Source organism: Hylobates moloch, unplaced genomic scaffold (assembly GCF_009828535.3).
Source record: "Hylobates moloch isolate HMO894 unplaced genomic scaffold, HMol_V3 SCAFFOLD_14, whole genome shotgun sequence".
In the NCBI taxonomy this organism is placed as follows: Eukaryota; Metazoa; Chordata; class Mammalia; order Primates; family Hylobatidae; genus Hylobates; species Hylobates moloch.
This window is the reverse complement of record NW_026652289.1, coordinates 48,254,514-48,270,003: the sequence shown is the minus strand read 5'-3', so window position 1 is coordinate 48,270,003 and position 15,490 is coordinate 48,254,514. Positions and strand designations below refer to the sequence as shown.

At 48.5% G+C, this 15,490-nt stretch overlaps 1 protein-coding gene across 7 annotated transcripts in view; it reads left to right on the top strand.

The window, feature by feature from the left end:
- Positions 1-13,668, top strand: part of ARNT2 (aryl hydrocarbon receptor nuclear translocator 2) — a 195,797-nt gene extending 182,129 nt beyond the window's left edge. For 5 of the 7 annotated variants that reach the window (XM_032176094.2, XM_032176093.2, XM_058427831.1 and 2 more), the window contains exons 18-19: positions 7,306-7,442; positions 9,314-13,668. In XM_032176094.2, coding sequence (XP_032031985.1) covers positions 7,306-7,442; positions 9,314-9,412 — 236 coding nt within the window. In that variant the 3' untranslated portion in view covers positions 9,413-13,668. Of the gene's footprint in view, positions 1-7,305; positions 7,473-9,313 lie in introns of all 7 variants that reach the window. The other 2 variants (XM_032176098.2, XM_032176097.2) reach the window with 1 other exon arrangement.
- The last annotated feature ends 1,822 nt before the right edge of the window (positions 13,669-15,490 follow it).

Here is a 15,490-nt window from a genome sequence, read left to right as displayed (position 1 = left end):
AAGAGGCAATAAGTTGATAACTGGCAAGAATGTATATCACCTGAATCCTCAAATTGCTGTTTCTTTTCATCTCAACTACTGCCAGGCATCTGCTTGTTGATATTACCTTGTTTCTTGGAGAAATGCAGGGAGCCAAGTGCACAGGTTGCTCAAAGAGAAATGGCTCAAAGGTGCTGTAGCAGGTCAGGTTTTACTTCCTTGACTTGCTTCAAGTGTGGCATACGCATATGTAGGATCTAAGTTACATTATTTTCTCAGCAGCATGCTAAGAAAGCACGCTGCTAAGCAAGACAGATATAATGGCAAGCGCCAGCATGTCCATAGCTCCTTGTTCCCCACATGCTTCTCAGTTTAGGGTGACGTCTCTAAAGCAATTCATCCATGCATGACACAAGTCAGATCAGGTCGATACAGATTAAATCAGGTCACAGTAGATAAACTAACAACTCTGGGGATGAACGTCTTTTACAAAGCTCGAGAAACACATCCAGAACACATTGCCCTTTCGTAAAAGAGCCATGTCCATCCCAGCCTGCCCCATCTAGCCCATATTCACTTTGCAGAGGGGAATTGAAAGAATTTATTTTTCCAGGCTGGGCATGGTGGCTCACACCTGTAATCCCAGCACTTTGGGAGGCCAAGGCAGGTTGATCCCTTGAGGCCAGGAGTTCGAGACCAGCCTGGCCGACATGGTGTAACCTTGTCTCTACTAAAAATACAAAAATTAGCTGGGCATGGTGGTGCACACCGAGACAGGAGACTTGCTTGAACCTGGGAGGTGGAGGTCGCAGTGAGCCGAGATTGCACCACTGCACTCCAGCCTTGATGACAGAGCAAGATTCCATCTCAAAAAAGAAAAAAAAAATACTTTATTATTCCAAAAATATCTGGAGTAAGAAATGAAAGGCATAATTTGAAATAGGGGAACGGGGTAGACTAAGCACAGGCAGGGAGCCCGTAGGATTTCACTGATCTGAAATGTTTGCAGACACCATGCACCCTCTTCCTCCCCAGCTCCTGCCCACAAGCTCAGTCCTGGCCGTTTTTACCAGTGAATTGTGGGGAATTATAGACCTCTCCATCCCTAATACTGGTTAATGTTGAAAAGGTGAGGCCTTAGCCAGAAGGCTCAGGAAGACAGTGATCCTGGCTGTAAGGTGTGTTTTTCTTCTGCCTAGAAGGCGTTTGTAAGAGAATGAGCTGCCCTTTGGTGCACCTTGTTACTTTATCCAGCAGGATTTCTCAGTGTCAGCACTGTTGACATTTTAGGCTGGATGATTCTTTGTTGTGGGGGGGGCTGTCTCTTCCTTATAGGGGGTTCAGCAGCATCTCCCTGCCTCTACCTACTAGGATTTCTCTGTTTATGATAATGACAAATGTCTCCAGACATTGTCAAATGTCCCCCTTGGTTTGGTGGTGGGGGGTGGGGTTGTGCAAAATCACCTGATTGGGAACCACTGAGCTAAACCCAACCACATAGGACCTCCAAGCAGGACTTCAGGTGAGCCTTAAGTCTTAGGGCAATTTCCAAATCAGCTGAACCTCACAAGGAAAAATGTTAATGAGAGGAGAATGATAGCATTGAGCTTCAAATTTTTAGAAAAGGAGGGTGTCATCCCTGCCTCTGTGACCAGGAACCCACAAGCTCCTCAAGATTCTGACCCGTGGTCTGAAAGCCCACGCAGCTGGCCCAGGTGTTATCAGCCCATAACACAGTCATCTGGGCTGGGAGGTGGCCCATGCACCAGCCAGGGCTGTAGCAGCCCAGCGCATGCTCAGGAAGCCACCAGAGTGAAAGGAACACAGCATGGCTAGAACTCAGCTCATAGTTTGCAACTATGTAGGTGGCTTTGGAACAATAACGTAATACAAGGATTTTGGTGACCACTGTTTTGTTTTTTTTTTTTTTTTTCCAGAAAGAGGCTTGTAGGTATACCGTGGGGTGAGCCATGGGAAGCCCCTGCTCACCATTTATATGCAGCGCAGGTCAGTCAGATTTAGGTTAAGAACCCACAATGCTCTGTCATCCAGGAGCGATTACATTGAAGTTCTTGCCCACTCTCTGGTCAGAGTGGTCAATACAATTCAGGAGAAAAAATGAATAAACTTTCAGTAGCAGAGGCTGAAAAGAGAACTTTCCCCTTATCTCTTCCAGCACATGGTCAGTGAACTCATACTTCAGGTCATCTGTTTGGATGTAACTTCCTCTAGGAAGACTCAAATCTGAGTGAGGGCTTTGTCCCAGGTCCTCCCATGGCTGCCTGGACTTCCCTTGTAAGGGAATTGCTCATAGCAATTCTGCTTGCCTAGTGACTTTCTCAGTGGCCAGGCTTGACCACCACTGCATTACCAACAGGCTGCTCAGTATTAGGTATAAAGTAGGACTTCGATTTAAACACTGTATCAGATGAATGCACATGGCCCTCAGTGTAAGAAAGATCTAGGTTCAAACCCTGGGTCTGGCATTTGTAGGCTAAATGAGTTGGGCTAATCTCTTGATGTCTTTGAGCCTCCGTTTCCTTATCTGAAAAATGTGGATAATAGTCTCATGGTTCTTAGAGTCAGAGTGAAGAAAAGATGAATTGAAATAATGTAAAATACCTAGCATGATTCATAGCATATGGTCATATGATGTGCACATGGTCAGTACTCCCAAAATTCTTCCTTGACTATTTCCAAAGCAATCCTATTAATTGATTTTTTCCCTTTGCAGAACGTTAAGAATTTTTATCCTGAAATCTGACATATGTAATTAACAGTATCAAGTACCCCAAATATGAATAGAGAGCTAATCTTCCTCTAATCATTATTCCCCTCCACCCTACCTCATCTCTAGCTGTCACTGAGGTAAGACTGGTGAGAGAATGTGTGCTTATTTCATTATACCCAGGAAACCTCAAATGCAAATAGAAATAAGTTTATGGAATGTTCATGTTCTTCCTTCTCGCTCCCATCTCTCTCTCCCTCCCTCCCTCCCTCCTTCCCTCCCTTCCCTCCCTCCTTCCTTCCCTTCCCTCCCTCCTCCTCTCCCTTCCCTCCATCCCTCTCTCCTTCCCTCCCTTCCCTCCCTCCCCTCCCTCCATCCCTCCCTCAATCCCTCCCTTCCTTTCTTCCTTCCTTCCTTCTTTCCTTCATTCCTTCCTTCTTTCCTTCCTTTCTTCCTTCTTCCCTCAGCAAGTTCTTCATTCCAAGCATTATTTTCAGCAAAGCCTGGGGGTAGACATAGATACAGTCCTTGGCCTCAAGTCCTCACAATTTGTAGTAAATCAATATAGTGTGATGGGCCACAGGCAAGCTACGAGGAGACAGTGACTGAGGGAGTCAGTCATACAAGGTCACCTTTGATTAGGGCTTTGAACCTGACTAGAATTATCTAGGCACAGAGAAGAGGAAGGATGTACATGACAGAAAGAACACATGTGCAGTAGCACAGAGATGTAACTGCGTGTGACTCATGGGGGACATGCAAGTATTGTCATGTGATTAGGGCAAGAGGGGCTGGAGTTAGACATGAAGTGGGAGATGAGGCTAAAAATAGATCCAGATCACGAAGGATCTTCATGCCAACATCCAGAACATGGATGTTACTGCATAGACCGTGGTCAACCACTAAGCAGTCTGTAAGCAGTGGACTACTGTTGGAGGGAGATCACACGAGTAGCTGTGTGGTTATGGGGGCAGTGGGTGTGGCCATGACTCACAGCACTGGTTGGGGCAGTGAGAATGGAGGAAAGCAGGTAGGAGTTGAGAGATGGTATTTAGGGGAGTGGGAACTCAGCCGACCCCAGCCACTGATTAGACTTGAAGTGGGAGTGAGGGGAAAGAGCCTATGCTTGTGTTCTTCCGCTCCAGACTATGTGAGGAGGCAAGATGATTGCCTTAGGCATGGAGAGCTTAAGGTGTCTTTCATACTGCTTAGACATGGCAGGGATGGATGGAGCCAAAGCTTAGGAGAGAAGCTGGGACTGTCAATACCACCAGAAACGCAAGTTTATCATCCCTAGCTCTTCCCACTCACACCCCTCAGCACAGTCAGTAATCAGTCAACAAGCCTAGGCACCTCCTTCTCCATCACATCTCAAATTCACCCACTGCTCTCCAGCTGGCTTTTGTTCCGTGTTTTGAGCCACTGTCATCTCTTGCAAGGATTGCTACAGCAGCCTCCTCCTGTCTGGCTCCTTCCCTCTCCTCTTGTCTACCCCATTCCTTTCTCGGTTGGTCTCTTTCCCTCTCTTTTTGTCCACCCACCCATGGACCATACACATCTGTGTGCTTCCTGCTTCTGCTTAAAAACCTTCAGTGTTTCTCTGTTGTCCCCAAAGTTGGTCATACTGATAGTGTGGAACCTGACCCCTGGCTTACCCTCCAGCCTTATCTCTTATGACTTGCCTGATCTCACTCTATTCCTCTTCCATCCTGAGCCACCTGTAGATGCCCGGATGAACCAAGCCCTTTTTCACTATCAGGCCTTTGAACAGACTGACCCTTTTCTCTAGAATTATTTTCAACCTCACCTCCAAGCCCTATACCAGATTAATTACTAGTTCCCCTTCTGGTGTCATCTGAGATCTCTGAAAAACCTTTTCTACTTGACATGGCTAGTTAGGTATCGCTCGTAAGGGTTTTTATTCTAGTTCCTCTGACTCTTAGAGCAGCTCTCACCTGTGCAGAATCGCCTGTTTGCTCCCTTTCCCAACCATGCTATACGCTTGTTGAGAGAGGAACGATCTTATTCTCCAGTGTATGTACAGTACCAGCATAGAGCCCACGTCAGAGCAGGAGCTCAGGAAACATTTGCCAAGTGAATAAATGAATGAGTCAGTTGATGAGATTAGAAGAGGTTATTTCCTTCTTGTTTGTTGACGAGAGAGAAGGCCTGACTCAGACCCCTGCTTTCAACATATGTTAAGAGACAAGGTCACTTACAGTAAGGACCAGGAGGCACGTGAGAAAGAGTAGTGTAAGAAGTAGCAGAACCAAAATCAAGTTCAGTCCTAGAAGTCAACAAGGTAGTTTCAAACAAAATGATCAAGAGTGTTGGATACTCAAGAGAGATTGAGAAGAATGGGCGCTCTTCAAATGCCTGTTGGATGGGGCCTGGCAGTAGAGTAATTGCACAGGGTTGAGAAGGGAGGGAAAAGAGAAGATGCTGTATGTGGGGGTGGCTGTAAATGTTGATGGCAAAGGGAAGGAGAGGTAGGTATGTGCCTTAAGGAGGAAGGGCTGAGGGCACTGATTTGTAATGGGCAAGCCCCAAGGAAACCATCATTGCAGCAGCATCCTGGGTGACCCTGTGTGGCAGTCATCTCCCTGAATGCGTAAGGACATTCCCCCAGTCTACCATGCCCTTCCTTCAGCACAGGTGGCTATGTCCCTCTACCCTCCTGCCAAGCAACGTGGACCCACTGAAGGTCCCATCTTGTGCTTAGCCTCTGCAGGCTTCCAGAATGGGACAGGTGCCTGTCAGGTGGGAATTTCCTCATGGCTCCAGCTGGCGATGCTGCTGTTTTAACTTTGCCACAGTTGTGGAGATGGCCTTCCCTCTGCTGAGGCCAGTGGACACGATTCTATGAAAGAGTTCCTCCTGGCCCTTGGGGTCTTGTGTGGGATTATTAGGAAAAGACATTTCACAATGGCAGATGAATTTTTTATAGCAGAATCCTATGTGCACAGTAGATTTACATCTCTCTTATGCTAAGGAAGGGAATTGTACCCTGCCTCAATTTTATAGAATTCTTTACCAACTATTGTCATCATGTAGAGTTTGAAAAGCACCAATGGTAAGGCATTAAGGGGACCTTATGTGTTTTATTAAAGCCCTTTATGTCTCAGGCATTATATATGGGTGGATGGGTGGGAGAGAGAGAGATTCTTCTCTCTGAACACTTTCTAACCTGGCCTCACATTAGCGCAGTGCCCAGGTTGGGGGTTGGGTGGGGCCTGAGGCTTGCCTGTGGCCAGCATGACCATTGGAAAGAGTAGTATGGGACAAGACGGGGCTTGTCTTGCCACTCAGAGCTTGATAGAGAGCCCATTATCTCCAAAATAGTACTGAATGATTTGAAACAAGAAAAAAACTTTCTAAGATTTTTGATGTTCCTTAAAGGTATCCTCTTTGAAGGTATTTTTTTAAGCTTCCTCTTTGGTTGAATCTCAAAAATGTTTTTAGACAAAATTCCATTTATTGGATAGGCGCAGTGGCTCACTCATCCCAGCACTTTGAGAGGCCAGAGCAAGGGGACCGCATGAGGCCAGGAGTTTGAGACCTGGACAACAGAGCCAGACCCCGTTTCTACAAAAAACAAAAAAAAATTTTTTTAATCAGTCAGGCATTGTGGCATGAGCCTGTAGTCCCAGCTACGCGGGAGGCTGAGGCTGGAGGATTGGTTGAGCCCAGGATTTCAAGGCTGAAGTGAGCTATGATTGCACCACTGCACTCCAGCCAGGGCAGTGGAGTAAGACTCTTTCTCATATGTAAAAACCAATTCCACTTATGTTTCCTATTTTTTGTTTCTTCCATTGGCTGTTGTTTTGTATAAACTGTAAGACAGAAGCAAAGTGGCTCTCATTTATAAATGAATTTGCTGATTCCCACAGAGGAACCTTGTCTGGTCTGACCAGTGCCCAAATTCCTTCCCCCCAAACAAACTGACGCAAAGAAAACACTCTGCCAAAGAGCCAGGCAGGAAAAGACTGTGGTGCTTGGCCCTGCAGGGGGACCTTGTATAATGCGTGTGTGGCTTCCGAGGAGCTGCTCGGGGGCAGAGGCTGAGGTTGGCAGTTCTCAGGGGAATGCCAAGGTGAGGCTTTTCCTCTAGCAGGGCCAGATGCCTTTCAAGAGCATTCGGTGGACCGAGAGGGAGTCAGGAGGAGGGGCAGGTGTGTCTTCCTCCTCATGCCAACACCGTACTGCCAAGGACAGACCCTCTGTCAGCCCACGCTCTGCATGCAACAGACATGCTCCTTGCCCCCAGATGCCCGCAGGAGGCCTTTGTGCACAGTCACCAAGTGCAAGGAGCACTCCAAGGCTTAAAGCACCTAGTCACCTGGCAGGTGACCTCAGGAAGAGCCACCCTCTCTGGCCAAGTACGTGCACCATTGAGCAAAGGGCTGCTGTGTCTCTTATCCACTCCATTTATGATCTGTCAGCCAGTGAGAAAGACGAGGATAGCAGACACATTCTGCCAGCTCTGGAGGGAACATGCCTTTCAGAAGCAGGTGGCCCTCCAGCCGCAGTGGTTCTTAGGTCTCACAGAACCACGGGATGGCTTTTAAAGGAAGTGTCCTGTATGTCGGATCTTTCAGCTGAAAGTGGACAAAGTAGCGGGCAGTTCCAAGGGCGGCCCTCGGAAGTCTGGTCGCAGTGGCAAAGCCAGCACCACGGCCAGCAGAGCGGTGAGCAGCACTCCCACCAGCAGCCCGGTCAGACTGAAGTGTTCCAGGTAAATCGAGCGAGCACCGCCTTCTCGTAGGTACCGGCGCCTTCTCTCTGCTTCCTTTCCCCCTCGGTCTCTGCCGCACCACCGCCTGCCCGATAGCCATCGTGAGTTCTGGCCCAGCCTGGGCTAGAGGGAGTCCAGGAGTAGAAAGCCCCATCCTACCCAGCTAGAAACGTCAGGTGCATGCGGGAAGAAGGGGCTGATGTAGCCTTTGAGCTAAGCCACACAATAGGGGAGGCTGCAGTTGGAGATGCTTCCCAGACTCCAGAGCTATCCAGGGGAGAGGCACAAAACCAAGGCGGAAGGGGGTCTCTCCTAAGAGCTGCAGGTGCCCCCGGGCTTGGCTGTCTGTCACTGGCTGACCCTCTTTCTCCCCACAGTAGCCCAGAGGATGTGGAGGACATCCCCACCCAGGCCCTTGGTCAGTGCCAGCCTTGCCCTGGCTCTGCTCTCCTCTGTGGTTAAGCTCAGGGAGAGTGCCCAGTTGAGGATACCTGGGCACCTTGAAACTCTCTATTATTTGAGACATTTCTAGACCATCCCTTGTGTCTAAGGCAGACTGTGTGGTTGGGGATGGCGCCGCTGCAGCCCCACAGAGCAGGGCCCTACCCCTTGCGGGCTTCCTTGGCTCAACTTTCAGCCAGAAACATTCCTACTGGAAGGCTTCAAATGGAGGTACGAGCCCATTAACTCCCCTTCAGCCATCCCTCCAGGTCCTTGTAATGGGAGCCCAGGCACGTCCTGCATGCCCCAGGCCTGCCCTGCAAAACAATGATAGGGGCAGGAACCACGTCGTGGGAGGGTTCTGAGACTCCCAGGATTGCAACCCCTCCTTCTCAAGAATCAGTGCTCCATTGACCCCACCCTCATCCCAAGCCCCTCTCCTGCCGGGGTCAGCTGCGTCTTCGCAGACAAAGGCCTGGGACTCAGATGTCACTCAGGGCAGCATTCTGTGAATGTGCAGGGGAACAGCTCACCCAGGCCTTCCCCTGCCTCCCCTGACTGCAGCCATCTTCTCCTTCCTCCTTCTGTAAGGCCTTGTTCCTGCCCATTCTGAGGCCCCACAGCAACCCCGTAAGGCAGAATTTCCTGACATGGATCTTCATGGTCACGATGCTAAAAAGAATTCTTGGCCAAATAAGCTTACGAAAAGCTGGTTAAACCAAGTTATTAAGTTTCTTTATTGCAGGACGTATCAGAGCTTTTATGACACCAATAAGGACTGTGGATTTCTAGGAGGTGGGCAAAGTGTGCCTTGTTTCCCAAACTTATTTGTCGACAGAATTCTGCTGAGAATTCAGCAGAACACATGTTGGGGAATTGGCTGCAAGAAATTGAAATAGCGCTATTTCCTTTCTCTGGATGGGTCATCTGAGGCCCAGAGAACTGGAAAGACATGTTGAAACTGAAATCTAACCATTCAGGGATTTGTCCCTGCGCTAAGATAAACATGGAAGACAGGCCACCCAGGTCTCCACACACATCTTCCTTCCACTCCGCTGTGCGTTGCATTTCTCTTATATTTTGGCCATCTGCTATCTGTTAGGTGCACCTTGCTTGGGGCCAGCCTGGGGTCTCCCCGCCAATGGGGCTCTCGTCTACCCTGGGTCCCTGACTCAACCTTAGATAGACAAAGGGCGTGTCCTAATGCCGTTTACCTGCTGTCACAACAGCTCCCTGGGGAGAACAGTTTCCCAGGGTCTCAGACGTTTGAGGACCCTTGCAGAGCATCCCGCAGAAGGCTGGGGAGGACCTCTGGGCTGCCCCTTTAGGGATGGCCATGAGGGTGAGTGCAGGCTGGGCTCCTGGGACATGCCCAGTGCACAGACAGAGGAGCTGACTCCCCTGTGGCTCTCTTTTCCTCTCCTCTGCAGGACATGCTGCCCATGCCGGGAGATCCAACCCAGGGGACTGGCAACTATAACATCGAAGACTTTGCCGACCTGGGCATGTTTCCGCCGTTTTCTGAGTAGCTGCGGGCAGAGTGAGGCTCCTGCTGTACAGTGCCACCCATACTGTGATGCCAACACCCGTGTGAACGAGGCCCACCCTCGCCCTGCTTGCCCTGCCGCAGGCCCCCCCACCAGAAGCCATCTCCCCCGCTGTGTGTCCCCAGGCGCGTCATCGCCCCACTCTCCCCTGCAGCCGCGGTTGCTCGGCCCCTGACCAGGGGCCCTGGCAGACATTAGGGGATCAGTTGTATTTATTGTATTTTATCTGTGTGTGCTCAGGAGGTGAGCCTAGTGGGTCCTTAAGTTTGGTTGTGAATAATCTCTTAATAGACAATTTATACCCATGAAAGTTCAGCCAATGCCCAGAGCGACCAAGCAGCACCAGCAGGCCTGCCCAGGATGCTGAAAGCAGATTTCTTCTTGCTTTTCACTTCTGATGGATGCGTGGGGCTCCAGGGGAATGCTGGAAAAATGGGCAAGCAGAGCGCACAGCCCTTGTTCTGCCAGCTGGAGCCAAGAAGCACAGAGACACAGAGGCGCCTGCCCCTCAGCTCCGCTGGTCTGTCTGTGCATCCATTGTGCCGTGGGACATATGTAATTTGTGCAGTGTGACATGGACTTGCTGTCCTGATGGATGTGTTGTGCCTTGTGTCTGTCATGTGTGGCCAGCGTGAGTGTATAGAATCCAGAGTATGTAGAGAGCCAAAATGTGTGGCCCTGTCTCCAAGCTCAGCAGCACCGGCCATGACCAGAGGATGCTCGGCCCATGGTCTGGGAGCTGGGCTAACAGGCTGACACTTCAGCAGGGTCACCAGGAGGCACAGCTAGGGGCATGCTCACGTGAGTAGGTCAGTTCTTTGGTCCAAGCCTCTGGTGCAGATTCAAGCTCCTCCTCTTAGAGGAAGCAGCCCCTTCCTCCCACAGGAGCCCCATGGGAGCACTCACCCTCCTCCCAACTGGATCTGAATAGCTGTGTTCCTGATCCCACATAAGCATGTCTCATCCTTGCCCCACTGGTGAGAGGAGGACCTTGTGCCTGCCCAGAGCCTGCAGGACAGCACGCCTTGAGGTCAGAGGCCTGGCCCTTCTGTACAGATGTAGACAGCAGGGTAGGACGTCCAGGCCTCCTCACATGGGCACCGTGAAACACTGTCCTCCAGGCCACCTGAGCCTTCATTCTTCAGCCCGACTGGAGGAGCAGCAGCTCTGGGAGGCACAGAGTGCAGGTCTCAGGGGCAGAAGACTTGGGTTCCAGTTCTGGTTCTGCCACACGCCCACCGGCCTTGACTTTCTCTGGTGGTCTCAAGACAAGAACAAGAGCTGACTCTAGAATCTTCTGCCTGGTTGACCTCTGAGCCCATGATCCCTAGCTTGCTGTGCTTCTCTTGGATTTGAGGAGAGTTTAAGAATCCATCCCCCGTTTTCAGGGACCTCTGCCTTTTCCCACACCCCTTACACTAGTGAGGACTCCTTCGGCCTCTTGTGTTTCCTTCCTTTTGTGACCATTATGCCCCCTCCCTGTTTCTTATCACCAGCCCATCAGCCCACTGACTCCCATACGGTAGAAAAGGTACCGTGGCTGCCGCAGGGCAGGTGGAGGGACCCACCGTCTGGGAAAGCCCTTGTGTCCCTCCCAGAGTCCTTCAGGTAGGCCCTCGCAGACGCTGCTTGGTAGTGCAAATGCTCAGAAACAATCCGTGCATCCCTGCCCATGGATTCTGCAGGACCCAGAAGAGTGGCATTGGTTCTAGGAACCTGAGAGTGGAGTGAGGCCAGCATGCAGGAAGGAGTTTGGAGAGAGTGTTTGCTGTGATCCATTGAAAGCTCCACATTAAACCCCAGCCCTGTCTGGCCAGGGAGATCCATGTGCTCAGTGTTGCTGGGGGACCTACGAAAGTCAAACATTCCTCAGTAAAACGCCTTTGGCTGGTCGCCAGCTGTACATGACTGCAGTTCCTAGACTCTAACTTAACCCCAACTTTGCAGTTTCTAGAGCTTTTTGTCTGTAATGGTGATTGGGTCTCCATTGTAGATGCATGCAGTGTTCACTCCAACTTCAGAGGCTTTCTTGCTTCTGGGGAAATGGCAGGTGGTTGAAACCCTGCACATCCTCCCAGGGCCAGCCCCAGAATGGCCCTTTCTCTGCCTGCCCTGCCCTTGGGACCACCTCTGCCTCCAGCAGCCTTGAGCTTGCCCCAGGCCTTGGGCATAATAATTTCCCCCAAAAAAGGCACAAAAATAGGTTTTGGATCAAAGAAGTGTTTCTCAGTGAAATGAAAACAGACTTTTTATAACCTTTAGCTTGCGAGTTTGGAAGTTTGGGAGGTCTTATGTTTGTTTTGCCCCTTCTGTTTCTTGGAGGAGAGTTGGGGCTTTTCTTAGGTGCATACACAGGCCCAGGTGAACATGCCGACTGTGAACCTGCCCTGTATCCGGAGCTGTGCTGGGCACTGAGGGGATGCAACAAAATTAGGAGAGGATCCTTGCTCCCGACATCCACTTCTCCTACCTCAACAGGGGTTCAGGGTGCAGTGAACTCAGTTCTTGGCCCTTGGGTGAGGATTCATGGATGAATGAAAGCTAGACCTGATGGGGAGGCATTATGACTAAATAGGCCCAGCCTCTTTCCCTTCCAGCTCTGTCCTAGGAGCACAGGCGGGAAATCTGAGTAGAGTCTGACCCCACTTTTTGCTTATGATTTGTAAAAGCCATCATGGGGCCAATAAGAAAATAGGGGTGATGGAGGGGGAGAAGCCCAGGACTGGGAGAATCGCACGCGGCCCAGGGGTTTTCACCAAGGATTTTTGAGACAAACTGGAGTAAGAATTAAAACCCCAGAGGATTTAATTATCCTGGTTTGCAAAAGAGCCTCCCATGCCAGTCCCGCCCAGCCTCGGAGGCCAGAATGCTCATGGCCTCTGTGGTCTGCTTGTCCTTCAGCCCATGCCCAGCAGATACGTCTCTGACTGGAGACGGGCTAGAAGCTGGATTAGGAAGGGGAGAGGCACTCGTGACTTTGTTTGACTCTGTGACTCACTTCCTCGCTCACACCTCGTTTGAACTACTAGACTTTCAACTGGCTTTCCTTAGGCTGGGCAAGCAGATAGCTTCCCACAGAAGAGGTCTGTACAGTGACAACCTGGGCCGGCAGCAAGGACACAGATGCAGCCACAGTAAGGCTCCATCAGGACTGGGTCAGTGATGGCAACAGGATGGCCAAGGATGGCTCTAGAACACTCTGTCCATGCGTCACTCCCCCCAGTTTTATTTTTAGCTTTGGCTTCAGGGAGTGACAGCCATCACAAATAGCCACATTCTGCTCTACTCTCCAACATACCAAATTCTACACTGTTGTTATTTCATGAGAAGTGAATATTGCAGAGAGTGGGGGGATTCTGGTTGTTAAGGAACTTACACTGGGGAGCTTTACTGTTCCGTGTCAATAACGTGACTACATGTTCTCCAGATTAGCCACACGTGCAAACATCAGTGTCCTTCTAGCTTTAGCCGACAGAGAAACCAGTCCCAGGGAATGAATGGTGATCTCCCCACTCCCGGCAGCACTTTGGGCAGCCCATAAGCTACGCGAGAATGTGAACACCACCTCTCTGGGCTCACCTTGCTCCGTCACGGTTCTGACCTGCCACATAAACAGGAAGAAGCCAGTGACTGGAACAGCTCTAGGAATAACAATCAGAATAGAAATGTCCTTTATATTACCAGAAAATATGGGCTTGGCCTAAGTTGCTGTGTCCTAACCTGCCAGGGGTCATTCCCCACCAAACCCCCCTACTAAGGAGCCACGAGCCACTGGGACATTCACCTTTTCCTTGATCATCTGGAGTCTGGGGCAGCTTAAGGAGGCACCACACAGTGGTGCAGGCACATTTCCAAGCGTAGGTGTCCCTGGCTTTTGTGACCAAAACTGGTGTTATGTTCAACAACGGGCCAGGGCCTGCGGGGCACTGACCTTGAAAGTGGCAAAATGGAGGTTTCACAGGCTGTGAGGGAACAGGATGGCTCACTTCATCTAACAATCTCAGTTTTCTTTAAAAAGAAAAAAAAGAAAAAAGATTTCATGAGCAGGTGTCAGTGGACAGTTTAAGCACTTAACCATTTCTCTTTCTTCTTATGGATGTGAACTGTGCTGTGGATAAATCATTTGTATTTCTTGAATGTTCTCTATGACTAACAGTTATTAAGTCGGTTGTGTATATGTGTAACTAATGTAACTGCCTTTTAAAATTTCATTACAATAAAAATGACTTCGCTCTGAACGACGAATGGCCCGGGCCAAGTTTGTAATTGAACCATCCTTGGAACCTGCCCTTTGCATTACACTCCCTCCTATGGGCTGTATTGTGTCATAATCTGTAAAGGGTGTGGCGTACATTATACTAAAGAGTGCCCTTTTGGAGGTTTAGCTTCTTAGGCTAGGAAAAGAAACTAGGGCTGGGCGCAGTGGCTCAGGCCTGTAAATCCCAGCACTTTGGGAGGCTGAGGTGGGAAGATTACTGGAGCCCAGGGGTTTGAGAACAGCTTGAGCAACAAAGCAAGACCCTGTTTCAAAACAAAACAAACAAAGGAAACCAGTGTTACCAGTCATATTGTATTAGAACCAACAGAAAATAAACAGATAATAAAAAGAAACTCACAATTCTTGACCGTCTGTGTTAGGCAAGGCTCTCTAGAAGCTTCCTTACAAATACTATTTTTGTTAATACAAATCTGATATGTGGTTACTCTCGCTGGTTTACAGATGGAGAAGCTGGAACTCAGAGAAGTTAAGAAAATACAGGAAGGAAATGGCAGAACCAGGATATTGAACTCAGGTCTCAGTCCAAAGCCCTGTATATATTGTCCTCTTCAAACACTCTTATTATTATTTTTTAATCCTTACAAAATTGTTAGTGTTTTAATATGCTGCTGCCTCTTGTAAATACAATTGACTTGAACAACATGGGTTTGAACTGTGCGGGTCCACTTACACGTGGATTTTCTTCCATCCACCTCTGCCACCCCTGAGACAGGAAGACCTCCTCTTCTTCCTCCTCCTCAGCCTACTCAATGTGAAGATGACGAGGATGGAGACCTTTGTGAAGAGCCACTTCCACTTAATGAATAGTAAATATATTGTCTCTTCCTTGTGATTTTCTTAACATTTTCTTTTCTCTAGCTTACTTAATTGTAAGAATACAGTATATAACACATATAACATACAAAATATGTGTTAATTAACTGTTTATGTTATCTATATTCTGGTCAACCGTAGGTTATTCGTTGTTAAGTTTTAGGGGAGTCAAAAGTTATACATGGACTTTCAACTGCATGAAGAGTAGGCGTCCCTAACTCCCATGATGTTCAAATTCTATTTTTTCTCTGCAGAAAGAGAACTTTTTGGATTATAGCAAAATGGCAGACTAAAATCATTTTAAAACTCTTCCATCAAACACCTAGCATTGCTAGTTTTTACAGCTTTATTGATCTATTATTGACATAAATTAGACTGCACATATTTAAAGTATACATAAAATTCTGTGACCCTGAGTTAAACATAGACTTCTTAGATACTACACCAAAAGCATGGTCCGTCAAAGAATACATTGACAAATTAGACTATATAAATATTAAAGGCATTTGCTTTTCAAAAGACACTGCTAAGAGCTTGAAAAGATAAGCCACTGATGGGAGAAAACATTCACAAGTCATGTATCTGACAAAGGACTAGTACCTAGAATATGTAAAGAACTCTTACAATGGAATAAGACAAATGATTCAGTACAAAACAGGTGAAAAATCTGAACAGGCACGTCACCACAGAAAATATACAGATGGCAAATAAGCATGTGGAAAAAACTGATTACCATCATTAGTCGTCAAGGAAATGGAAATTAAAATACACGGTGACTCTAATATTTGGCTAAAATGTAAAAAGACTGATGATAGCAAGTGTTGCCCAGGATATGGAGCAACTAGAACCCTCATAAAGGCAAAATGGTACAGCCACTTTGAGTAACAGTTTCTTAGGAAGTTAATCATCCACTCACCTTATGACCTAGCTTTTTCATACCTAGCTATTTGCCCAGGAGAAATAACATA